At 38.3% G+C, this 26500-nt stretch overlaps 2 protein-coding genes across 7 annotated transcripts in view; both read left to right on the forward strand.

Moving 5' to 3' along the window:
- LOC133661289 (hepatocyte growth factor activator-like) overlaps window positions 1-773 on the forward strand; it is a 26083-nt gene extending 25310 nt beyond the window's left edge. The window contains exon 10 of the mRNA XM_062064423.1: window positions 731-773. Within this exon, the coding sequence (XP_061920407.1) occupies window positions 731-773 (43 nt within the window). The remainder of the gene's footprint in view (window positions 1-730) is intronic.
- Window positions 774-19313: 18540 nt separating this feature from the next.
- Window positions 19314-26500, forward strand: part of LOC133662286 (hepatocyte growth factor activator) — a 46493-nt gene continuing 39306 nt past the window's right edge. For 4 of the 6 annotated variants that reach the window (XM_062066153.1, XM_062066156.1, XM_062066157.1 and 1 more), the window contains exons 1-4: window positions 19314-19652; window positions 19716-19767; window positions 19850-19946; window positions 24362-24435. In XM_062066153.1, the coding sequence (XP_061922137.1) occupies window positions 19599-19652; window positions 19716-19767; window positions 19850-19946; window positions 24362-24435 (277 nt within the window). In that variant the 5' untranslated portion in view covers window positions 19314-19598. The remainder of the gene's footprint in view (window positions 19653-19715; window positions 19768-19849; window positions 19947-24361; window positions 24436-26500) is intronic. The other 2 variants (XM_062066154.1, XM_062066155.1) reach the window with 2 other exon arrangements.

Raw genomic sequence — 26500 nt, forward strand, 5'->3', positions numbered from 1 at the left:
TGCAAATCATTGTATTCCGTTTATATTTACATCTAACACAATTTCCCAACTCATATGGAAACGGGGTTTGTACGTCTAGTGTACCAAAAATAAACATAATAGAGGTGTAATGCCACCAAGTCAGCTGTTGCTGCTTTTATCAGGCTTCTGATTGGACAAAATGTGCAGGACAGCAAGTGTATGCGTTTGTGTGTAGACATAGACCAGGGATGTCAAACTCATTTTCATTGAGGGCCACATCGCTGCTTTCAGAGGGCCGCTTTTTTAAAATTAATTTACATTATGCATGCGGGTAATAACCTGTGATTAATCATGATTAATCGAAATGCATACGATATGCATTTGGTTATTAGATTTTTTGTATGTATAACTTGCTTTAAAATTATAAATAAAGGTGACAAGCAGATATTTAACTATTTGTTAATAATATAATTGTCATGATCAGATAATAAGTTAAGTTTAAAATATGCATTTTTTTTCTGTCAAAATTGAAAGAACGAAAAAAATGAAAATGAAAAAAAAAAAAAAAAAGTATTTTATTGAAACCCATTTTTTTCAGGCTTTCGCGGGCCACATAAAATTATGGAGCGGGCCACAACTGGCCCCCGGGCCTTGAGTTTGTCACATGTGACATAGACGGTTTTGAAACGACACTTGTCTGGATGGAGATCGTTTTAACTTCAAATATGCGTTTTTGAAACTGCCTATGTTCGTGTGGACATGGCCTCAGAGTAGAGTCGCTGCTCCTTTTCACGTCGAGAGGATCCAGCTGAGATGGCTCGGGCATCTACTACGGACGGTAATAATGATAACTGTGTTAAAATTCCGGATGGTTAGTATTACCGTTTTAAATTTAAATGATGAAAAACCGTGACTTAAATGCTAACATGAAAACAGGAGACATTTACCCATTAAGAAACAACATACCCCAATCTAAACCTATTTAAACACATTGCTGTCTGAGTAACTTGAGATAGTCAGTTGTGCACATTAAACCTACAAGCTGTGCTCTCAGAACAGAGCGATCGTTCCGTACCCAGAGGAATCTGAGACAGAGGCTTTTACGGTGCGTTCAAGGACCGCTGAACAAAGTAAATAATAAATAGAAATAATACATTTGATTTGTTAGTTTTGTTTTTTCATTTTAATAAATCCTAAAGTGGACAGTACAAACCAATATTTGAAACAATAAAAGCTTAGCCATTAAAACAAATAAAATACTAAAGCTAAAACACTACCAAGAAACACAAAACATGCAAAATAGTGGGTTTTCTAACAATGTGTGATTATTTTAGTTCTTTAAAAAATAATAACTTGATCAAAAGATTTCAGGTGTGTATAATTACTTTTTGAGCACATTCAACAATATCGCGATAATGATGATAACCTTGATCCTTTTGGTCAAGGGGTGATCAAGGGTATGGGTCAAATGCAGAGGACAAATTTCACCACACCTAGTGTGTGTGTGACAATCATTGGTACTTTAACTGTGAAATGACATTTTCATATCATTACATCCCTGCTGAGATGAAAAGACATTTTGCACACGCAACCGCAAACTGAACACAGTTAACAATTTTTTTTTTTTAACTTTTGTTTGCACGTAATTAATACAGTGCATTTTGTATTTTGGCCTACTTGTCAGTCCAGGTAAATGAAATAACTTTACTAAGATGATCCACAGCACTGACTGATGTGTGACAGTTCATTGACATATTGTCAGTTCATTTGTTTTGTCTCATTGTGTTTTTGGGTTGTGAAACCCATGTGTCCGTTTGCTACTGGAAAAGAAAGGTGCAGTGATGCTGAAATAAATCAGCATTGTGAGCACGGATCTCACACATGCAGAATCGAGACACAGATCCAGTCCTTCAGTGCTCTCGCTTTCTCCCACTCTTACTACAGACCTGGGCAAATTAAGGCCCGGGGGCCACATGCTAGTTACATGTTAAGCTTTACAATCTGGCCTGCCGGACATTCCCAAATAATTTTTTTTAGATCTTTGAGATCGAAACTTTAGCTGCCATTATGATGTGCAGTGATGTTTTCAAATGACCGTAAGTCTTGAACTATACGAAGTATTTCAATGGTTGTAATCTGCGCTTTTGAATGATATACTAGTTGTAATCTACGTCACAGCAGCTCAGACGAGGCACCAAGCAGTGTGGGTGGGGAGCGTTTCCACGGAGTGTTTCCAGAGCGGCCAGCCTGAAATGCGGGTGACAGCGACAGACGCGGAAGGAGGTTTTTACAACAAAGTTCTAAAGCTTAGTGATGTACACATTATTGCCAAAAGTATTTGGCCACCCATCCAAATGATCAGAATCAGGTGTCCTAATCACTTAGCACGTGTATAAAATCAAGCACTTCGGTATGGAGACTGTTTCTACAAACATTTGTGAAAGAATGGGGAGCTCAGTGATTTCTAGCATGGAACTGTCATAGTGGCAACCTGTGCAACACATCCAGTTGTGAAATTTCCTCGCTCCTAAATATTCCAAACTTAACTGTCGGCATTATTATAAGGACATGGAAGAGTTTGGGAACACCAGCAACTCAGCCATGGAGTGGTAGGCCACGTAAACTGACAGAGAGGGGTCAGCAGATGCAAAGAGGTCGCCGACTTTCTGCACAGTCAGTTGCTACAGAGCTCCAAACTTCATGTGACCTTCCAATTTGCCCACGTACAGTACGCAGAGAGCTTCATGGAATGAGATTTCATGGCCGAGCAGCTGCATCTAAGCCATACATCACCAAGTCCCATGCAAAGCGTCGGGTGCAGTGGTGTAAAGGACGTCACCACTGAACTCTAGAGCAGTGGAGACGCTTTCTCTGGAGTGATAATCACGCTTTTCCATCTGGCAATCTGAAGGATGAGTCTGGGTTTGGAGGTTGCCAGGAGAACGCTACATTTCGGACTGCATTGTGCCGAGTGTGAAATTTGGTGGAGGAGGAATTATGGTGTGGTGTTGTTTTTCAGGAGTTGAGCTTGGCCCCTTAGTTCCAGTGAAAGGAACTTTGAATGCTCCAGGATACCAAAACATTTTGGACAATGCCATGCTCCCAACCTTGTGGGAACAGTTTGGAGCGGGCCCCTTCCTCTTCCAACATGAGTGTGACCCAGTGCACAAAGCAAGGTCCATAAAGACATGGATGACAGAGTCTGGTGTGGATGAACTTGACTGGCCTGCACAGAGTCCTGACCTGAACCCGATAGAACACCTTTGGGATGAATTAGAACGCTTTTGCAAGAATGGTCGAAAATTCCTATAAACACACTCCGCAACCTTGTGGACAGCCTTCCCAGAAGAGTTGAAGCTGTAATAGCTGCAAGAGGTGGACCGACATCATATTGAACCCTATGGGTTAGGAATGGGATGGCACTTCAAGTTCATATGTGAGTGCAGGTGGCCAAATTATTTTGGCAATATAGTGTATCAGATTGTAGGTGAGGTTTTTTTTACCGTTCGCGTTCATATTTCGCTTTGTTTGTTGCATTTCTTTTGTGTTTCGCTTGACTGTAAAATATGTCGATCGAGAGGGGGTGTGACGTTGATATGTTGCAAATATTCTGTGTTTTATCGGTCATAGTTAATATTGTAAATCCCACATTCATTATTTTCATGTACATTCTGGGTGTCTAGGTCAGTAAAAAAATGTTTTTAATTCCATTCCGTTTTTTAAGGCGGTCTGTCATAACGCTTTTAGCATTCAATCAGACATGATTGTGAGTTTTTCTATTAGTGTTCCTAAAAATCAGATATACCGGCCCCCAGACACATTTTTTTCTCTAAATTTGGCCCGCCGAGTCAAAATAATTGCCCAGGCCTGCTTTACTATGTTGTTTCCAATATTTCCCATCTTTCAGACAGTCATTCTCACTCTGTCCTTTTCTAACTACCTATGGCACTCGTATTTTGCTTGTTTATGGCAAGCTGAGAAACAATCATGGGGGATCACGCAGACATAAAAGCAACCCCCAATAGGCGGACTTGGTTACACTGAAGCCAATGTCTTTCTCAGTCATCTCTCTCATGCAAAGTACACACACCTTCCCTTCTGCTTGCCTTCCTGACGCTCATCCAATCACCGGTCAAGAGTCCTTCACTGCCCTCACAGATAATCTGAAAATGATAAAACTCTTTAAAATCTCAAAAGGGAGCCATAAGGAGGTTGTGGAACGGCATGTGACTCCAAACCCGCAGGTTGCCAACCTTTGGGTTAGGAGTTTGAGTAGTGCTGTCTTTGACTAAGGATTTTCATAGTCCAATCTGATTCTTTTGATGTTGTCAATAGTCGACGATCAGTGCCACTTTGTCAAAAATAAGCATGCAGCCTCTGTGTCTGGTACTATGACAAGATACTGTATTTAAAACTAAAATAAAAAATTATTGAATTTAAAATAAAGGAAATATAAATGAATGTCTTTTTGAGGACCTTCACAGGGTCTTCTGCATCTCTTATATTGCAGCTGTCAGGTGTATCACTGATTATGCTGCATTGTTTTATCTCATTGGAACTCATTGTGTCCTGGTTGCTTTTCTGCGGCGTCATAGCAACCATGATAGACAGTTCAGCCTGCTTGGACATACACACGGTGCATCAAGCTGTGAATCTCAAATTGAGGTCTCAGTTTGTTGTGTGCATGTTGCACGTAATGTGTAGTTCCAATCCCTCATGCACGGGTATGCTTTCGACTATTAAAAAAACTACTTCTGACTTGTCCTGCCTGCAAGACAGCTTTTCACTAAACAAGAAATGTTGTCACATTCTAATCTCGTCACACCTCTAGCCGGTAACTCTAACCTATTTCAATACACTAGCCAGGGTCAGGCGATTGAACTGCAAGGCTGACAGTTGAATCAGATTCCTCCAAATCGAATGTCAACTATTCTTAGTAAAGACTAGATATTTTTTTTAGGTTTTGTAGACATTAGCATTGTTCCTCATCATGAAGATATTTAATACTGGTGCCATCTCTACTGTACTTTTGAAAGTTGCCTGAACACACACCGATTTTTAGAGGTGCTCAAAAAATAGATTCACACCCAAATTGCCTTTTTTATTAATTCCGATTCTAAATTGATTAATCATTTTTGAGAATCGATTGAAACATTTTATTCATGTATTTTTGCAAAAAAAATAAAAACAATTTTTGTATTAAAAGCATAAACAACTATTATTGATAATAATATTATTATTATTATTATTATTGATACTGTTGCTTTTTATAATTTTTGGTTTTCAATTTTTTAGTATGGATTAGTATATCTTCTAATATGCTTTGTAAATTTCTATTGTAAACATTGTCAAGTTGAAATTAGGTTGGCAATGGTGTAGTGGATTGTCCGAAGCTTAAACAGGCAACAAAAGTAGTTTAGTACAACAAATTTATTTACCCATTATCAGAAGTGCAGGTTGAATTAAGTTGGCCGTGCAGACAGACCACATGTTACTCCGGAGTAAACAAGACACACACAAGCCAAAATCACTCTCGAGTTCCGGTCTTCTGCCATTTTTTATATGTCTCTTGTGCGTCATTGTTTGTTATCTAATGCGTCAATGTCTTTTATCTTTTCCCTATCTGTTCCATAACAACTCTAATCCTTTAGACAGTCAACACATTCTGTAGACAGGTTGGCACGACTTAATATTCACTTTTGTCCCACTTGCACAGAATAGAAGAAAAATTAAATGAGCGTACATTCTTGACAGACATGCAATATAGGTCAAAGGTCAGAAATTCTACTACATACCCGCCTTCCAGGGTCTTAAGACCCTGGACCAAAACAATTTCTGATGTAGACCACATGTTAAATCTCTACCACAGATAGAGGCAAAAACCTCAATGTTTTTATACGAGGCAAAAATTCCGTCTATGACCCTCCTTCAGAGCGATCGCTGTTACCAGCCTGCAGTAAAACCATCTCACAGAACACAATTAGTGGCCTACCCTTTGATTTAGTAAAGGAATAACAAATACTTTGATCATGAACATCATTGAACATAAATAGATGAATGTATATAGACTTATGACTGTAAGACATTTGCAAAAATATTTTTCCCGGCATTTGCAATGGATGTAGTTACCAATATTGTTAATTACCAATTAATTTTGAACACACAACTGAATTTCGTATGAGTCCATGTTCGATTAGTGCTTGTATAGATGGCTCGGTGGTGCCTCAGGCTGGTGGCCTGCCGACACCTCGTTGGGCTTTTGGCTGCCTTGGTGAAGAAAGAGATCCACTCAAACAGTCTGTCTCTGTCTCTTCTTGGGGTGTGGTTCAGTCCATTGGGCAGACTGTGCAATGGCATGTGCGCGCTGGCCGAAATTGGGGAAAACTCAGGTAGAGTTGGAGCTGTGGGGGCTTTGGGGAAGGCTGGGGCAGAGTATGGGGCGTGGGGCTTTGGTCCAGGCCCTCGGCTTGCTTCAGGCCTCCTTGCTGCTTCGGCACTCCCGACACTTCTTTCCACAGCTGCTGGAGTCCCGGTGGACACATTGGCTGGCAACCTTAATTGTTCTCATCATCGCTGGCAAGGTGTTGTCTCTCCTCTCGGTTCCTTCCAGTCAGGTATCGGGTGTTGGTCCTGGATTGGCTTTGACCGTGCCCCTCTTAGCGAGTGCAAGGGAATCTGGAGTGGCTGCTTTCATCCTCAAATCTGCACAGAGGAACTGGCACACAAATTCTACATTTTGCAAACTTACCATTTTGGTCTCATGGTCTTTCCACCTTCCTAGGAAGCTGCTGGTCCTGAGAAGTGCTGATCTTGTGACTGAAGAAGATTAACCTGTTTTCTTAAATTAGGTGCCGTTGTTTGACCTAATCTTTTTGGGGAAACCATGTCGGGATATTAGATAATTCACAAAACATTTAATTACTGAATTGGCACCCTCCTTTGAGGTTGGGGTTGCTTCCGCCAGCCACTGCAATTGTCAATCTAAATCATTACGTTCCTTTATCCTTGTACCGGATTGATCATATCGATTAAATAAAACCTCAACACGCTCAAACTTGACCCAATCCAAACTCACCTCCCCCCTCTGTCCCTCTCACAGGGACAGTGTTAGTCGTAGTAATAGTAATAGTAATAGTAGTAGTAGTATTAGTAGTTTCAGAAACATCCAAGAAAAAGAAAAGGCAGCTGATAGTCAAGTGCAGCAAGAACAGAGGCGGAGGACAGGTCATGTTTGAGGTCACTGTTCGCTTTTGCAATAGTACTTTGATATTTTCCAACACCTAGTGAATTATTGTGGCCTCAATAATTCACTAAATAGTTGTATTTAATTTAGTCTATCTATGATGGGACAATGCACAGAAACATTAAGTTCAGAAACAGATATGTTCTGTACCAGATTATTTCTAAATAGCTACTTTCCATCTGTAGTCCCTGGCTACCTAAATTAAAGGGATCCAAAAATCAAGCAATAAAATTATGACACTAATTAATCATAATAAATATATACATTCATTATAATCAATAATTAATCAAAAAATAATCATACTGTAGCATGTAATCAATTTGAAGAAAAGTCACCAAATGCCCCTTCATGGACACATACTTAACATACAATACAACCATACCTTATTTACATCATCACACAAAGACAATACATGCTCTTGTTCACATCTGTCATCAACAACCAAGCTTTTAACAGCCATACCTCACAATTTACAACAAAAATGCTCTCATAGATAAATATAATACTCATTAAATTGATGTGTCAACATAATGCCCATCTTAGTGACCGTCTGAGCAGCCTTGATTGCTCCAAAGCCACTTTTTAACTTCAAATTTTCTATTCCTTTTGTTATAACGTGGAGAAGGCTAATTGGTCTGTACATGTTCTCGTCTTCTTTATTTCCTGCTTTATGGATTTAATCATAGTAGCAGTTTCTCGACGTGGTAGGGAAAGTGTTTTCCGTCATTGATTTATTTATCAATTGTTGTTATACGAGCAATAATACAATCCTTATATGTTTTTAGGAAGATAGTGTCCAACGTCCCCCATGACGTTACTTCTTTCATACTATGCTGTTTGAGGATGTCTGAAAATGAATCAAGAAAAATGTCTTTAGCTGTGGTCGGTCGGTATACTACAATTACCTTGAAATACATTTCTGAGGAAAATGTGATTTTAATTTCAACATACTCAAATTGATCTACTTTTAATGTTTTCCCTTTCATAAATCATAATTCCTCCCCCCTTTGTCACTCGATCTGTCTTTTCTGTAATCTTGTCCCCCGGGACATTAATTAGAACGAAAGTTGTTGTGGGTTTTAACCATGTGTCTGATAGACAAGGTAATCCGGATTAGAGTCTGACAGTAACTGCTGTATTTGTTCAGTATATTTCCTGTGGTAGAAAGTTTAATAATGCGGACACGTTTGTTACTGATTACTTTCTACAGACTTCTGTCTCTCTGCGACTTTGTGTATGTAATAAGCAACTACAATTATTTGATATGCTTAAATTTTGTTTTAGCTCAGCTGTTGTGTAGCTGCTAGCTCCTTGTAGCCTACAGCAGGAATGTCCAAATTGCAACCAATAGCTATGTTTTTAACAGACAACCGAAATAATTGAAAATGTGGTATTTGCGTATCGGTTCAATCAGCGGCAGCTACGCCCTGTTTTATCATTTGACCTAAATTTTTGGTTTCGTAGGCAGAGGGAACAATGTGGGTCATTAGTTGTCCATCTTACACCATTCTAATTGTTGTAAGGATAGTTTACATGAGCGGCCAGACCTTGAGTCCCACCATATATAAGAATCAAAAGGCTCCTATTATGAGTTGTCTAATTGGTGATCATACACTTTGGCGGTTTGGGTGGCAGGACACACGGACGCACCTCCGTCAGCCAGTGCTAGGACAGTTGGAGCAGTCCCCGTCTTCCATTCGTTCCTGGGAGGCGTCCCCAGTAGTTGTCAGCTGATGTCGTGCTGTCAGGCAACATCAGGAAGTTCCTTCTGTGCGGTATTGAATTGTCAGGGCACAGTTCGTAAGCAGGTCATTACAAGGTGTGTGCAGGTTGACCACAAAGGAATGCTTCAAAGATTGTGTTGAACATTGTCCGTTGACACTTATGTCCAGCAGGGGTCTGTTTGTATCCTGCTGTTCGTCCTGCTGTCACACCTGTATTTTTTGTGAGCATGTTCTGGCTACAACTTTGGAGCTTGTCTTGTACAGATTGGCAGTCCCCCGGCTGCACATCCTTTCCACCCTCGCTTGACCTAGTACAACCGTGGCTACCACCCAAGTCCGTCTGTATGGTTTTACGTTTTGTTGAGGTTTTTTCCTCCAGAATTTGGAACTCAAAACATGTACACCCATCGTTTTCATATCCTCTCGGTTAGTTCAATTTTGCATATCACGTTTTAAAATTACAGTCTTAACTATCCCATTAATTGCTAATTAATAACCTTAATTCAAAGATTATACGTACTACTTCATGTGTATTTAAGTACCCTTTTAATTCACTTAAAGATTATCTATAAATTAATTTAAACTATCATTTGTCTATCAGTAGGCGCGAGCAAGCTGTCATGCTTGCACTTTGACCTCCTGCTGTACGTGATATTCTCCAAAACAAAAGAATGTATTTATTCACGTTTCTCGTTATGTTTCAGCTAAATCTTTTAATCTTTTAACTTTTAACGTCCGCACTGTGTTTATTTTTATTGTCGGCATTTTAATTTTGCTTTTATTTTCTTTCATTTCACTTTGTTGCATGAAAAACGCCACACAAACAAAGCTGCATATCCTTGCCTTGCCCGTCTCCGACTGGTTATCCAACCTAGTCACAACAAACACACAAGGCCATGCTCTAAGCGCCAGCCCTAATCACACTTCTCCTCTTTTTAACACTTTACATATCGGCTCTTATTCTATTTATTAATGTAGGCTGTTATTTGTAATTATTATTCAACACTATTCACAGCAAACAGTTGTAAAGTTATAGTTATTCGCATTATACTCTCAAAATCTATAGCTAACTGAAAGCTGTTGAGATTTGGTTTGCCTCCTTCATCTCAGTGGCCTAGTGGTTAGAGTGTCCGCCCTAAAATCGGCAGGTCGCAAGTTCAAAACCCCGGCCGAGTCACACCAAAGACTACAAAAAATTTTGGGAGCCAAATCACCAAAAACGATTCCCGGGCGTATGGTATGGTGTACTGCAAATGTCTAAATAAAACTATAAATTACTCCAAACTAAAATGTCAGACTGCACTTTAAAGTTACTTTTATTAAATTAATTTCCAAACTAACCACCACCACAGCAGACATCTTCCTCAATCCTATCCCAATACTCCCATAAATTAGAAAGGTGTTTCACAACAGTGGTTAAGTAGTTATTTTAAGTAATAGATCTCAATATGTAGAAATTAATAAGACTAAATTTGCCCTAGTGTGTGAATGTTGTCTGTCTATCTATCTGTGTTGGCCCTGTGATGAGGTTGCGACCTGTCCAGGGTGCAAAGTCAAATTGTGAAACAAAAATTAAAATTGAATCAAGTGGAAATTGACAGAGTATATGAACTACATTCTTGAGAATAGTAATTGATCATTAATATGTTGGAAGCCGCATATTGAACATATTAAAGAAAAATATCCAAATCCATTGCTATTCGGTATAAAGTAAAACACATGCTGAATAAGAAATGTCTGCACATGTTATATTATTCATTTATTTTTCCATATGTAATATTGTTTTGAAGTTTGGGGAAATGTTTATAGAAGAAATATAGACCCAATACTTAAACTTAAAAGGCTCATTTCAATATTACACAAAGCATTATTGTTATGATCATACCAATCTATTTTTTATAAGTCATAATGTGTTAAATGTTCAGATAATTTAATTTTAAAACAATGGCAATTATGTTTCCGAGTAAAGAACAACAGCCTTCCAGTTTGTATGCTTAGCTTGTTTACATTATGAGGAGAAAACTATCATTTACGGGGGATATTGATTTTTGAAATAGGTCAAGTAAAATAAAATAAAAACACAAATGTATTTCAGTTTTAGGAGTTAAATGATGTACCATCCTCAGTGATGAGCTGAACACATGTAGTTTTTTGTTATGGTTTTGGAGACCCTTGAAAGGTAAAGTTTTTTGAACATTATAAAATATAGTAACAATTACTTTCATCTTTTAACGTTGATGTTCCAGGTAATTTAATGTTCAGTAAATGTATATCATAGGCCAATATAAGCTTTGGCTTCCGCCTATTCTTTTTTTTTCCGGTCATTCTTTTTCTTTTTTGTTCTGTGTGTAAATGTGTATGATTGTTAATATGTCTAATTTACTGTTAAACTGCTCACACAAATTGGTTGATGGTTGATTATATGACCAAAATAAACTTATTTCATCTATTCATTCATTATCTATCGCACTCATAGTTTTATTCCATTTTGCATGTAATTATTCCTATTGATTTCTTCCCCTTTCACTCAAACAACTAAACAAACTGGATGGATCAGATAAGCAACAAGGCTGTTCAATACAGTATATTACACACATAATTAATGACTAATGAATTTAACACTGCTTCAATGTCCCAGTCCAAATGTATGTATTGATATTTAAATGTTTATTTATTCATATACAGTATATTTTATTTATCAAAACCAACCTGTCAGCCTTCTCTTCAGATTTGAGTACAGCTGTCCACTATATATATTTATATATATTTATTTATTTATTTATTTGTGTATTCTTTAAACCTAGCTCAATGCTAAACTAATCCAATGCTATGCTAACTCAATGCTAACCTAGCTTAATGCTATCCTAGCTCAATGCTATCCTAACATTGTCACACCTCTTCGGACCACGCCTCACGCAGCTGTCACTCACACAGCCTCGTCACACGCACACACTCTTATCTCAAAATGTCTCCCAGCTGAGACTCCTTTTTTTTCTTTTTTTTTTCTTTATATGCGTCACACAGTCACTCACACAGAGAATTTACCAGCGAGCAAGAGCCTTTTTTCCCATACTCAAAATCTCAGTGTGTAAAACAACTGTAATATCGCACAGTCACAATCACCAGTATAGTTTAAAACAAATTCAAATTACTGGAATTCGCTCGCAGCGCCAAAGAGGGGGAGCTTCCCTGCTTAGGCTGCTGCCCACGCGATCCAACCTCCGAGAGCGGAATAAGATAATTAAATGGATAGATCATTCACTCATATGTTTTCTGTACATAAACTTTGTCTACTTTCTCACACGCACACACATTTTGGACAATTTCCCAACTTTTACAGATAGCGGGGCTGTGAGAAAAGCGTGAGGGGAGAGGTTGATTTTTTCAGAGGGGAATTAAAACAGATAAGAAACCAGGTGCTACACAAATGTTATTACAATACGCAGATATATATATATAAATTTAAAAAACACACATTTTTATCCCACAACCCACGCCCCCCTGGTCCGGACCAATATAAACAACTAATGCACGCGTGCTTTTGTGGAATCGGCCGTCTCATATCACAAAAAACAGGTTCCATCATTGCTCATAAAACGGTGATTAACCCGTTTCATTGGAGCAACACCTGCGTTATCCCTGACCAACACGGAAAAACCTGGCCTAACGCCCAATAGGACCACTGGAAATCACCCAGCAATCCTGCAGACTCGTGTCTGGTCAGTCCATACAGTTTCACCAAGTTTCACCAAAGCTCTACCATATGCAGCCCGATCAATACCTGTCTATTTGCAGCAAATTTCCAAATTTGTCATGACAGCTATACGCTCAGTTGATCTCCTTTACCGGAGTCAATGAGCGGTCACCTATAAGAGGCTTTTCCCACCGCTGCAGTTTCCACATAAACAGATATGTCGCACCTTCATAGACGTCATCAATTTGTATGGGCCAAATGTCACACCAGTTAGCAACTCTTGCCTATAATTTAGCTGTATCCAACTCTGACTAATCTGATGTACTTGCAGCAAGAAGCATCTTCTGCCAGCAACGACAGAGGATGAAGAGGTTAAAAGAAATTTTTCGTCTCACATAGTCTACGCTTCTACACTCCAAACCACCAAAATTCTATCAACAATCCCCTTATGTTAAAAACAAGAAATCACAAGTTTTCAACAAACACACAGACAAATGATCACATATAAAACAACTCAATCCAACCATAATTTACCCCATTCCAGGTTGTTTTCGGAGAACCTGACTAAACCTATCTTTTATCAAAAATAGATTCAGCAATTTGTCTTATCGATCCGGCTCTCTCCAGGCAGAAAATGTTTACACTTTAAGCAAAACGCTTACCTTGTTATGCGCGTGTGCAGCACACTGTCTGCCTGACTGAGAGAGCGGGAGCGGCTGTCGACCTGTAGCTTCTAAACCATCCTGTTTGTGACGCCAATTTGTGTAGTGGATTGTCCGAAGCTTAAACAGGCAACAAAAGTAGTTTAGTACAACAAATTTATTTACCCATTATCAGAAGTGCAGGTTGAATTAAGTTGGCCGTGCAGACAGACAACATGTTACTCCGGAGTAAACAAGACACACACAAGCCAAAATCACTCTCGAGTTCCGGTCTTCTGCCATTTTTTATATGTCTCTTGTGCGTCATTGTTTGTTATCTAATGCGTCTATGTCTTTTATCTTTTCCCTATCTGTTCCATAACAACTCGAATCCTTTAGACAGTCAACACATTCTGTAGACAGGTTGGCACGACTTAATATTCACTTTTGTCCCACTTGCACAGAATAGAAGAAAAATTAAATGAGCGTACATTCTTGACAGACATGCAATATAGGTCAAAGGTCAGAAATTCTACTACAATGGCTTTTTGCTTTATTTTATTAGATTGATTAACAATTTGTTTTTTGTGAATAAAACCTCAAAAATATGTTTAAAAAAATATTTTTTTAGGGCAACACTGCACACTTAATCGTACGCCTGAAGCCAAGAGGAGCTTATATAACCTTTAACCTGTTTTAAAAAGGTTTATTATAACTTACACACCAAATAATATATTACAAGAATCTGTTGAATTGAACATTGATTCTGAATCGAATCGTCACCCCAAGAATTAGAATCGAATCGTAAGGCGCACAATGATTCCTGCTTTTACCAATTTTGCTTGTTTTTGATGTGAAAGTTGAATCGAAAAGTAAATTAAATACTTCCTTAATACAAATCCCAAAACCAGTGAAGTTGGCACGTTGTGTAATTCGTAAATAAAAACAGAATACCCTGATTTGCAATCCTTTTAAACTTTTATTCAATTGAATAGACTGCAAGGACAAGATATTTAATGTTGAAATTAGGGTTGTACGGTATACCGGTATTAGTATAGTACCGCGATACTAATGAATAATTTTGGGTATTATACCGCTTCTGAAACGCACCGGTCCCGCACCTCCCCTTGCACCCGCGTCACGTCAAGTCATTGCTGGTTTACCAGCAGACGAGCATGTTCGGTAGCACACAATCACGGAATACTTACAAGCAGACGCAGTGTGTAGACAGAAAAGGGAGAATGGACGCATTTTGGCTTAAAAACTAATGATAAAGGTGAAGTTATAACACTGAAACGCCCTCAGAAAGAGGTGCTTTAAGACATGGCTAGCTAGCTAGCGGCTAACGTTCATCCGCCGTCGGCAGTGTTTTAGCTACTTCTAAATCACTAATAGTGGTCATCAATCAACAGAAGAATAAGTGATTATTACATTTTAACAAAAGTGTAGACAGAACATGTTACAAGAGAAAGTAAGCAGATATTAACAGTAAATTAACAAGTAGATTGATAATAAATTGTCTACCACTTGTCCTTAATAATGTTGACAAAATAATAGAATGATAAATGACACAATATGTTACTGCATATGTCAGCAGACTAATAAGGAGCCTTTGTTTGCTTACTTACTACTAAAATACAAGTTGTCTTGTATGTTCAGTATTTTATTTAAGGACTAAATTGCAATAAGAAACATATGTTTAATGTACCCTAAGATTTGTTGTTAAAATAAAGCCAATAATGCCTTTTCAACTTACCGGTATATTCAATTGAATAGACTGCAAAGACAAGATACTTAATGTTCAAACTGAGAAACTTACATTTTTCTGGCAAATAATCATTAACTTGGAATTTAATGGCAGCAACACATTGCAAAAAATTTGGCACAGGGGCATTTTTACCACTGTGTTACATAGCCTTTCTTTTTAACAACACTCAGTAAACGTTTGGGAACTGAGGAGACCAATTTTTGAAGCTTTTCAGGTGGAATTCTTTCCAATTCTTGCTTGATGTACAGCTTAAGTTGTTCAACAGTCTGGGGTCTGCGTTGTGGTATTTTACGCTTCATATTTTACGCTTCACCCACACGCCTCCTGGTCCTGGAGGAGAACAGGTCCTGGAGGGGTGGGAGTTTGCAGTCAATCACCTACTCAGCAGCACGTACCATGCGCTGCAGTCGAACCAAGAGGTGATGGAGGATGGTTCTTTTCCTCTTTGGTCCGTAGGACATGACGTCCACAGTTTCCAAAAACAATTTGAAATGTGGCCTCGTCAGACTATAGAACACTTTTACACTTTGCATCAGTCCTTCTTAGATATGAGCTTTGGTCCAGCAAAGCCGGCGGCGTTTCTGGGTGTTGTTGATAAATGGTTTGGCTTTGCATAGTAGAGTTTTAACTTGCACTTACAGATGTAGCGACAAACTGTAGTTACTGACAGTGGTTTTCTGAAGTGTTCCTGAGCCCTTGTGGATTACCACATGGACACACTGATGTCGCTTTTTGATGCAGTACCGCCTGAGGGATCGAAGGTCCGAAATATCATCGCTTACGTGCTGTGATTTCTCCAGATTCTGTGAACCTTTTGATGATATTACGGACTGTAGATGGTGAAATCCCTAAATTCCTTGCAATAGCTTGTTGAGAAATGTTGTTCTTGAACTTCGACAATTTGCTCACGCATTTGTTCACAAAGTGGTGACCTTCGCCACATCCTTGTTTGTGAATGACTTGGCATTTCATGGAAGCTGCTTTTAAACCTAATCATGGCACCCACCTGTCTTTTTTGTCACTTGTGCCAGCTTTTTTGAAACATGTTGCAGGCATCAAATTCCAAATAAGCTAATATTTGCAAAAAATTAAGTTTTCCAGTTCGAACGTTAAGTATCTTGTCTTTTCAGTCTATTCAATTGAATATAGGTTGAAAAAGGATTTGCAAATCATTGTATTTTGTTTTTATTTACGATTTACACAACGTGCCAACTGCACTGGTTTTGGAGTTTGTAGTTTTTTTCTTAGTTTATTTTTATTTTTTACATTACCATACGTGTCGTGAGCGTGACATCATTTATATCGAAATCGAATTGTTTGGTTAGACTCAGCTCTCTGTCCATGTCAAAAGTGCATGTTTTGTAGTGCCACAACAAAATGGTATTTATTGTTTTTGTGTGTTTCTCAGAATTAACCTGCAAAGCTCCCCCAGAGGATGTGATGGATGTGGAGGGCGTCCACCTGGAGGACTCGGAGAGAGTGTCCCACACGGAGGACTCGGAGCTCAGCCTAAGTTTCCAGGGTTACGTTGCTGAGCTGCGTCAGGTTCAAAGCAAGATGAGGAGTGCCCACATTCCCCACGCGGGACAACAGGATGACGACACAGACTGCAAGACAGACATTTTGAAGGCTACTGTCGTCTGAAGGGAAGCAAACAATAAACCCTCCTTTCACTCCACTGCTGCACTTTTAAACACCCCTCCTCTAATAAATGATTCATAGATATTGTGGATGTGATATTTTTCATGTACTTTACATTATAGAACATCAGCAATGACAAAAGAAAAATATACTTTTTTTCCCCATTGATTAGTCTATAAAGTTGGACACGTAATGAAGTACGTACAACCACTGATATGAGTGAGTCTTTTTTTCTTTTTTGTTATTGTGGTAGTGTTTCTAATATTCTGTCTCTCCTGTAGCAAAAACAAAATAATTATCAGAAGCAGCTCAAGAGTATGATGAACTAAAACCACAATAATAATAACAACATCATGTTTTTTTAATCTGTAAAACAGTTATTTATTTTTTTGTAATTTTGCTTTCATTGATAGTTTAATTATTTTATTATTATTTTGAGTGATTTTGTAATGGCTTTTTTCTTCTTTTATTTGGATTTTTATATAACTATGATTGTTGATGTTTTGTCAGTTTTATATTGTTTCACTATGCTATTTTTTGCTCATTTCATTTAGTTTTTATTGTTATTTTTTATGTTTATTTTTTTACTTTATTATGGTTTTCTTTTACATTTAGTTTTTACTTCATTTTTTGTTTAATTACTTTTGTTCATTTCATTATTACCTTAATGATGGATGTATGGATATCATTTTTAGTAATATATATATATGTTTTTCCTATTCATTTAATTGAATTTGATTCTCTTTGTATATTTTGTAAATAATTGTTCCATTAATATTATTTTTTCAATTTAATTTTTTTATTTTATTTTTTCAGTTTGATTTTGTTATTAAATGTTTTGTTTTGTAATTATGACTTAATTTGATTTCAGGAATGTTGTCAAAGCGTACATCAAATATTCCGTTTAAGAAAGTGGTATCAGATAGCTGTTTTCTGTAGCGAATGAAACAAAAAAAAAAGTTCTTCCTGTGTTGTATGGAATATTCCAGGTGACGGTACTGTTATTGTACTGTACTTCTTGCTTCTGTGGTTGAACATGTTGATTAAAAAATCGAAAACTTTTAATGGCTTTTTCTTTTTTTTTTGTCCCTGAAATTAGCACATTCCTGCAGTTGAATGTAATAAGTAACATGAATATTTGTTCCTTGTAACATGCTGCTTTTCTTCCACCTGGCTTCTCAAAGTACAAAACCCAAAACCAGTGAAGTTGGCACGTTGTGTAACTCGTAAATAAAAACAGAATACAATGATTTGCAAATCCTTTTCAACTCATATTCAATTGAATGCAGTGCAAAGACAAGATATTTAATGTTCGAATGTTTGCGAATAATCATTAACTTAGAATTTAATGGCAGCAACACATTGCAAATAAGTTGGCACAGGGGCATGTTCACCACTGTGTTACATGGCTTTTTCTTTCAACAACACTCAGTAAACGTTTGGGAACTGAGGAGACCAATTTTTGATGCTTTTCAGATGGAATTCTTTATCATTCTTGCTTGATGTACAGCTTAAGTTGTTCAACAGACCGGGGTCTCCGTTGTGGTATTTCAGCCTTCATAATGCGCCACACATTTTCAATGGGAGACAGATCTGTCTAGAACAATCCGGATTGTTTTTTCCCTCTTTGTTTCAACATTGCTTCAACATTGCGTGGAAGTCTGGGACAGTGCCGAGGGAGTGGCAGACTGGGGTGGTGGTTCCCCTTTTCAAAAAGGGGGACCAGAGGGTGTGTGCTAATTACAGAGGTATCACACTACTCAGCCTCTCTGGGAAAGTTTACGCCAAGGTACTGGAAAGGAGGGTCCGGCCGATAGTCGAACCTCAGATTCAAGAGGAGCAATGTGGATTCCGTCCTGGTCATGGAACAACTGACCAGCTCTTTACTCTTGCGGGATTCCTGGAGAAGGCCTGGGAGTATGCCTATCCAGTCTACATGTGCTTTGTGGATTTGGAGAAGGCGTATGACCGGGTCCCCCGGGAGATCTTGTGGGAGGTGCTGAGGGAGTACGGAGTGAGGGGAACCCTGCTGAGGGCCATCCAATCTCTGTACAACCAAAGCGAGAGTTGTGTCCGGGTGCTTGGATGTAAGTCGGATCCGTTTCCAGTGGGGGTTGGTCTCCGCCAGGGCTGCGCTCTGTCACCTATCCTGTTTGTGATTTTCATGGACAGGATTTCTAGGCAGAGTCGTGGCCATGGCGGACAGGGTATACGTCTCGGGGGGCTAAAGGTTGCGTCACTGCTGTTTGCAGATGATGTGGTCCTGATGGCACCTTCGGTTCGTGACCTTCAGCTCTCACTGGATCGGTTCGCAGCCGATTTTCAGTGTGTATATATATATATATATATATATATATATATATATATATATATATATATATATATATATATATATATATATATATTTATATATATATATATATATATATATATATATATATATATATATATATATATATATATATATATATATATATATATATATATATATATATATATATATATATATATATATATATATATATATTTACAGTATCCTATTTGTGTGTATTCATTTGTGAAACCAATGACTAAACTAAGCAGCTGCTGCGCCTGGTGACGCCCCTGCATGTCACCAGCGACTATTAGAGGAGGACAGACGTCTTCCAGCTGTGTTGTGACTTGGCACTTCCTCTCCTGGCTTCACCCCCGTCTTCCATCCTTTCTACGAAGGTTCGGCCGTCCACTAGTCGGGTATGGGGGAGAGGGAAAGTCCACCATTTCACTGGAAGTGCCCAAAAGGGGAGCACCGGAGTGTCTTTTTGTCTTATCGCTCACCAGGTTATAGACAAGCCCGGTGACGCAAAGGTTTGACTCAGGAGGGGACGGGCTAATACTTGCAAGGATCCCCTCGCTGGCATTCATGAAGGCGCGTTGAAAGCGAAACATGACGTTTGCAGTCATGATGCGGATACTTTTATGTCTTCTCAGCGCACCGGCGGTAAGTCCATGAAAGACACTATCTATGTTTTTGATTGAATATAGTCGTGTTGTTGTTTGTTAGTTTACACGTGAGACCGTTACGTCCCGCAGAGAGACATCAAGCAGTCCAAAAGGTATGAATCCTGCCAGAAGATCACAGCACTTACCCAAGAAATACATTGCTGTTTAATTTAATTCATGTTTGGATTTTTGTAGTTCTTCTGACGATATTGGGTAAAGAATGCAAGTTTCCTTTTCGCCAAGGAGGACAAATTCATCATAGCTGCATCACGGTCATTGTCTCCAGACCTTGGTGAGTCCTTAGCGTCATTAAGGTTGATGGCCATTCATCAAATAGTGTTTAGTATGTATATTATGTCTGTATCATTTCGGCCTTATATATTTTATTTATATTTTTTGGGCCGTCAAACGATTAAAATATTTAATCGTGATTAATCACAGTTTTTCCAATTTTAATTGACAAAGATAAGACCTTCTGGAGGAAAGTTCTGTGGTCAGATGAAACAAAAATGGAGCTGTTTGGCCACAATACCAATCAATATGTTTGGAGGATAAAAGGTGAGGCCTTTAATCCCAGGAACACCACCCTACCGTCAAGCATGGTGGTAGTGGTATTATGCTCTAAGCCTGTTTTGCTCCCAATGGAACTGGTGCTTTAAAGAGAGTAAATGGGACAATGAAAAAGGAGGATTATGTCCAAATTCTTCAGGGCAACCTAAAATCATCAGCCTGGAGGTTGGGTTTTGGGTGCAGTCGGGTGTTCCAACAGGACAATGACCCCAAACACATGTCAAAAGTGGTAAAGGAATGGCTAAATTAAAGTTAAAGTACCAATTAGAGATGTCCGATAATGGCTTTTTTTACCGATATCCGATATTCCGATATTGTCCAACTCTTAATTACCGATACCGATATCAACCGATACCGATACCGATATATACGGTCGTGGAATTAACACATTATTATGCCTAATTTTGTTTGTTTGGGTAGCGGGGCGTTTATATTGTAGCGTCCCGGAAGAGTTAGTACTGCAAGGGATTCTGGGTATTTGTTCTGTTGTGTTTATGTTGTGTTACGGTGCGGATGTTCTCCCGAAATGTGTTTGTCATTCTTGTTTGGTGTGGGTTCACAGTGTGGCGCATATTTGTAACAGTGTTAAACTTGTTTATACGGACACCCTCAGTGTGACCTGTATGGCTGTTGACCAAGTATGCCTTGCATTAATTTGTGATAAGAACAGCCGGTAGATATAATGTGACTCAGACGGCACGCACGCAAAGGAAATGCCTTTAAGGTTTATTGGCACTTTGTACCTCTCCCTACATCCGTGTACACAGCGGCGTTTTACTTTTAGAAACCGATACCGATAATTTCTGATATTACATTTTAAAGCATTTATCGGCAGATAATATCGGCAGCCCGATACTATCGGACATCCCTAGTACCAATAATTGTCACATCAGGCTAGAATTAAGGCCCGAATGCAGCTGAGATAGGCTCCAGCACCCCCGGCGACCCTGAACGGGACAAGCGGTAGAAAATGGATGGATTGAATGGCTTTCCCAAAGTCCTGACTTAAACGTGTGGACAATGCTGAAGAAACAAGTCCATGTCAGAAAACCAACAAATTTAGCTGAACTGCACCAATTTTGTCAAGAGGAGTGGTCAAAAATTCAACCAGAAGCTTGCCAGAAGCTTGCGGATGGCTATCAAAAGCACCGTATTGCAGTGAAACTTGCCAAGGGACATGTAACCCAATATTTACATTGCTGTAGGTATACTTTTGACCCTTTAGATTTGGTCACATTTTCAGTAGACCCATAATAAATTCATAAAAGAACCAAACTGTGAGGAACTCGCATGGCTGCCGTTTGTGTGTCCCCAAGATGCAAGAACCAGCGGGAGGATGAGCAGGTAAGATGATTTTAATTAACATAAACAGAAAATAAAGCAGTCTTGCATAAATGTTCCAAACATAGAGAGTCTATCATCGAGCACTGAGGAGTGCTCGAGAGAAAACATAAATAGACATATGCTGATTGGCAGCAGGTGTGGACCGGCTGCCAATCAACGGCAGGTGAGGAGAAAACAGTGCTCCGCGGAACAAACAGGAAATTTAACAAAATAAGAGCACTGACAGGAAGTAATACAAAAACCAGGAAACAAACTGAAATGAAGTGACCGATCGTCACACAAACTTCATGAATGTCTTTTGAGACCTACAAGTATGTGTTTCAATCACTCTATCACAAAAAAATAAGAGTTGTAGAAATTATTGGAAACTCAAGACAGCCATGACATTATGTTCTTTACAACTCTTGACTACAACTGTGTGTGTGTATATGTGTATATATATATATATATATATATATATATATATATATATATATATATATATATATATATATATTAGGGCTGCAACAACTAATCGATTAAATCGATTATAAAAATAGTTGGCGATTAATTTAGTCATCGATTCGTTGGATCTATGCTATGCGCATGTGCAGAGGCTACTTTTTATTTTTTTGTATTTTTTTTAATTTTTTAAATAAACCTTTATTTATAAACTGCAACATTTACAAACAGCTGAGAAACAATAATCAAAATAAGTATGGTGCCAGTATGCTGTTTTTTTCCAATAAAATAGGATATAAATGTAGTTTGTGTCTTTCATCCGATTATTAATCGATTAATCGAAGTAATAATCGACAAATTAATTATATATATATATATATATATATATATATATATATATATATATATATATATATATATATATATATATATTACTCAAAGTTTGCACTTAACATTATTATACTTAAGAGCATGAAGAATGAGTTGACCTAGTCTTTGTGAAAATGCACTGAGATAAACGATGCTAAAGACTTACCACTAATCTGAAGATAAGTTTTAGAAGAGAAATTATGTCCTGAACTTAGTGATTACTTTACACATTTTACTCTAACTGCTGCAGCAGGAAATATCATGACTGCTTCACAGCCCACACTAGTGCTCACAATAGGATGAAAAATGCCCCACAACACTCAATACTTTGTCATTTCAGTGATAATATTCCTTCCCGACCAAATGTGCCAAAACCTTACAGATGATATTTTTTTTTATCATACAGGTGCAGTCTAGGAAAACTTTAATTTCTAAGGGGTGGATACTGTGTGATGAACATGTGCACTTAATCTCGTGTGAAAAGAAATCCACAATGTGAAGAAAACCTCTCATTTGGAAAGGATATTTTAGAAAAAATAAGCACAATTGCAAGGCCTTAGAAAATAGACAACACTATAGGTTATTACATTATTTTAAAGGGGTCATTTTATGATTTTTTTTTTCTTCATTTAAAACATTCTTTGTGGTCTACATAACATGTAATGGTGGTTCTCTGGTCAAAATTTAGCATAGACTATATTTTATACACCATCTTCAAGCTGCTTTCTGACGGTCTGTTTGGGATGCACCAATTTGTGGGCGGTCTTATTTACGTGGCTCCACTTCGACTGCTTCTTCTCCTTGTCAACCATGTTAGCTTTTAGCAGTTCCATATGGAGTCTACTGACATATATAAGTTAGAACTTGGAACTATACGCTATTTTGTATTAGAAATGGCAACAGCAGAGGATTCATGTGCATGTATGAGGAACACCTACAGTCTGACACCTACAGTGTCAGACAACAACGGCGGACTCACGCAAAGCTCTTCTGGTAAATCTATACCATATATGGATAATCCCCTGATGTCACAACTGGTAAAAACGTCACAAATTTTGGAAATTCTAAACAGCTCGTTTGGAGGAAGTATGAAGGAAGGCAAGATTGTTTTATAAATATCTCTGGTTTGATTCCACATTTTCGGGACTTGCATATCCCAAATGCACAAAAACAGGTACCAATAGGTAAGAAAAGTTGGTTTTGCATAACAGGCCCCCTTTAATATGATGGGTTGGTCATGAACTAAAGTGGGTCTGAGGCATGAAAGTCCAAGGTTGAAAATGGGTCTCACTCCGGCTGTGATGTGTCTGAATGTTTGTGTTCATTTTGTGTTGACCTGTTTAATAAAGCATAATGTTTAATAAAGGTGCATTTGCATAAAGAAAATAAATTGTGCACAGTCACTCACCCTGTGTCGTCAACATGTACGCACAGAGAGTGCGTGCACACATACAATAGCAGTTCAAAAGAAGCAACAAACAATTTGCAATCATGTTGTTATGATAGAATATACATTCAATGACTAGCTGTCCAAATCGCTTTAATTAGCTAACACCCAAAGCTCAAGCGCGTGCATGTGTTACCCATGTGTTACGTACGTACCTAATTACGTCATTATGTACGAGAAGCTTTAAGAGGGCGGGATATACAGGTACTGTGTAAAATACATTGGAAAGTTAGCGCCCTCGAGGTATGTGTAAATGTTGCAAAAAGCCCCTTAAACTCTTATTAGGATCAACTTGAATGAAGTGTTTTGTCCTTGAAGCAGTACGCACCATACATACTTATTTATGTTGTATTATTCCGCGCCAACAATCACTCTGCCTCCATTTTTTCTCAAACTTTCTACAAATCAGCAAAAAGCCACTCTTTAATCATGCCGTGTCAAAGAATCTGCCTCATTCCTTCACTTTCTTTCACTTCTCATATACTGTATATACAAATGTTGTATAAAACACATTCGTGTGCTTTTTCTTTTCATAGGTGCTCTCTAACATCTAATTTCGACCGGGACCGTCTGTGGGGTTACTGCGCCCTGGAGCAACAACATACCAATGGTTAGCAATCTTTTTTTACAAACACATCTTGGTGAACGACAATTGAGTTTCACTCTATATGCACTATGTTAGTGCATATAGAGTACACAGGTTTGAATGATAAATCGCTGTAAAACTCCCGACGGTTAGGACAACCCCTGCAAAAACATTTATGGAATCACCAGACTCGGAGGATGTTCATGCAGTTGTTTAATTTTGTAGAAAAAAAAGCACATAACAGACATGACACAAAACTATAGTCATTTCAAATGACAAACAAAAATCTAGACCAAGTACAAACAACATGAGTAGACCAAGGACAAAGCAATATGTCCACCTATTTCTCTCTTCTTATTTGTTCATTTTATTTTTGTGATTAAAATATTTACTTCATTTCTTTTCATTCACGGGGAGGCTTTGCCAAGGCAGATGCTGGGTGTCCCATCTCCACTGTTGGGGTTCCTCTTTGGGTGGGGTTGGTGGTTCTCGTGGCCTCATGCCGGACGGTCCTGCTGTGGCCGTTTGGGGTGGAGCGGCCCAGGTGTGCTTCCCAAGGGGGTGTTAGGCTCTTGGGGGCTCGGTTTCTGATGGGGCGGAGCGGGCGGTGTCTGGGCCCCTCGGGGCGAGATGACCCGTCTTCCTTCTGCCTGTGTGGGGAGTGGTCTCTCGCTGGCTTGGGGGCTGGTTGGTTGTCTCCTACTACTCCCACGCGTTGGTCCCTTGTTTCCTTGGCGCTACACCTGCTGTTTTGGGTGGGGCTTTCTGTATGGTTGGGGCCGTGCCTTCCACATATTGGGAGACAAAAATACTGTACATAGATACAAACGTACATTCATCCATACACATGTACATACATACGCAGATTCACTGTACAAACATACATCTATACATATACACATGCACATTTACAGCACATCCGTGCATACAATCATACTTCAGTAAACACATTCATACATACAAGTGTACGCAATCACACTCATACAAATACACACCAACATCTCAAACACGGCACACTGCTAAAGTGTGATCATTCTATACCATGACAATGTAAAAGGTTAATATAGTCTGCTCTTCTTTCTTCCCCCTCTTTCTCTCCTTTCTTTGTAATCCAATTACCGTATTTTTCGGAGTATAAATCGCTCCAGAGTATAAATCGCACTGGCCGAAAATGCATAATAAAGAAGGAAAAAAACATATATACATTGCACTGGATTTAAAGTTGCATTTTTTGGGGACATTTATTTGATAAAACCCCACACCAAGAATAGACATTTGAAAGGCAATTTAAAATAAATAAAGAATAGTGAACAACAGGCTGAATAAGTGAACGTTATATGACGCATAAATAACCAACTGAGAACGTGCCTGGTATGTTAACGTAACATATTATGGTAAGAGTCATTCAAATAACTAACATATAGAACATGCTATTCGTTTACCAAACAATCTGTCACTCCTAATCGCTAAATCCGATGAAATCTTATACGTCTAGTCTCTTACGTGAATGAGCTAAATAATATTATTTGATATTTTACGGTAATGTGTTTAATAATTTCACACATAAGTCGCTCCCGAGTATAAGTCGCACCCCCGGCCAAACTATGAAAAAAACTGCGACTTATAGTCCGAAAAATACGTTATTCATTAAATGTATGTATTGTTGCATTTTAAGCGATCGTAATGTTGATAATATAGGTAAATATTGTTATTAATTATCAATATTGTTATTTCTATTGGTGTTATTTTTGTTTCAATTGTAGTACAATGGTGTTCATTTGTCAATACTGTTATTACTATCTACCTCACTAATTTGCTTTTCTTTTCTTTAAAAAAAATAAAAAATTCCTAGTATCATTTTTGTATATATCGTATGTGCTGATGTAATTCTGTTGTTGTCTCTCTCTCTTGTCCCCAGAATTTCCTCCTCTGTCTTGTTTTTTTCTCTTCCCCTCCTGCTGCAGTCCAGCTGTGACAAACACTAAATATATATCCAAAAATGTAATGAAGTCAAATTAAAATAAGGCAAATAGGCTTTTGTAAAGTAAATCTGTACAGCAGATATGGGTGTCTACATCAACCAAATTAT

Source organism: Entelurus aequoreus, linkage group LG12 (genome assembly GCF_033978785.1).
Source record: "Entelurus aequoreus isolate RoL-2023_Sb linkage group LG12, RoL_Eaeq_v1.1, whole genome shotgun sequence".
In the NCBI taxonomy this organism is placed as follows: Eukaryota; Metazoa; Chordata; class Actinopteri; order Syngnathiformes; family Syngnathidae; genus Entelurus; species Entelurus aequoreus.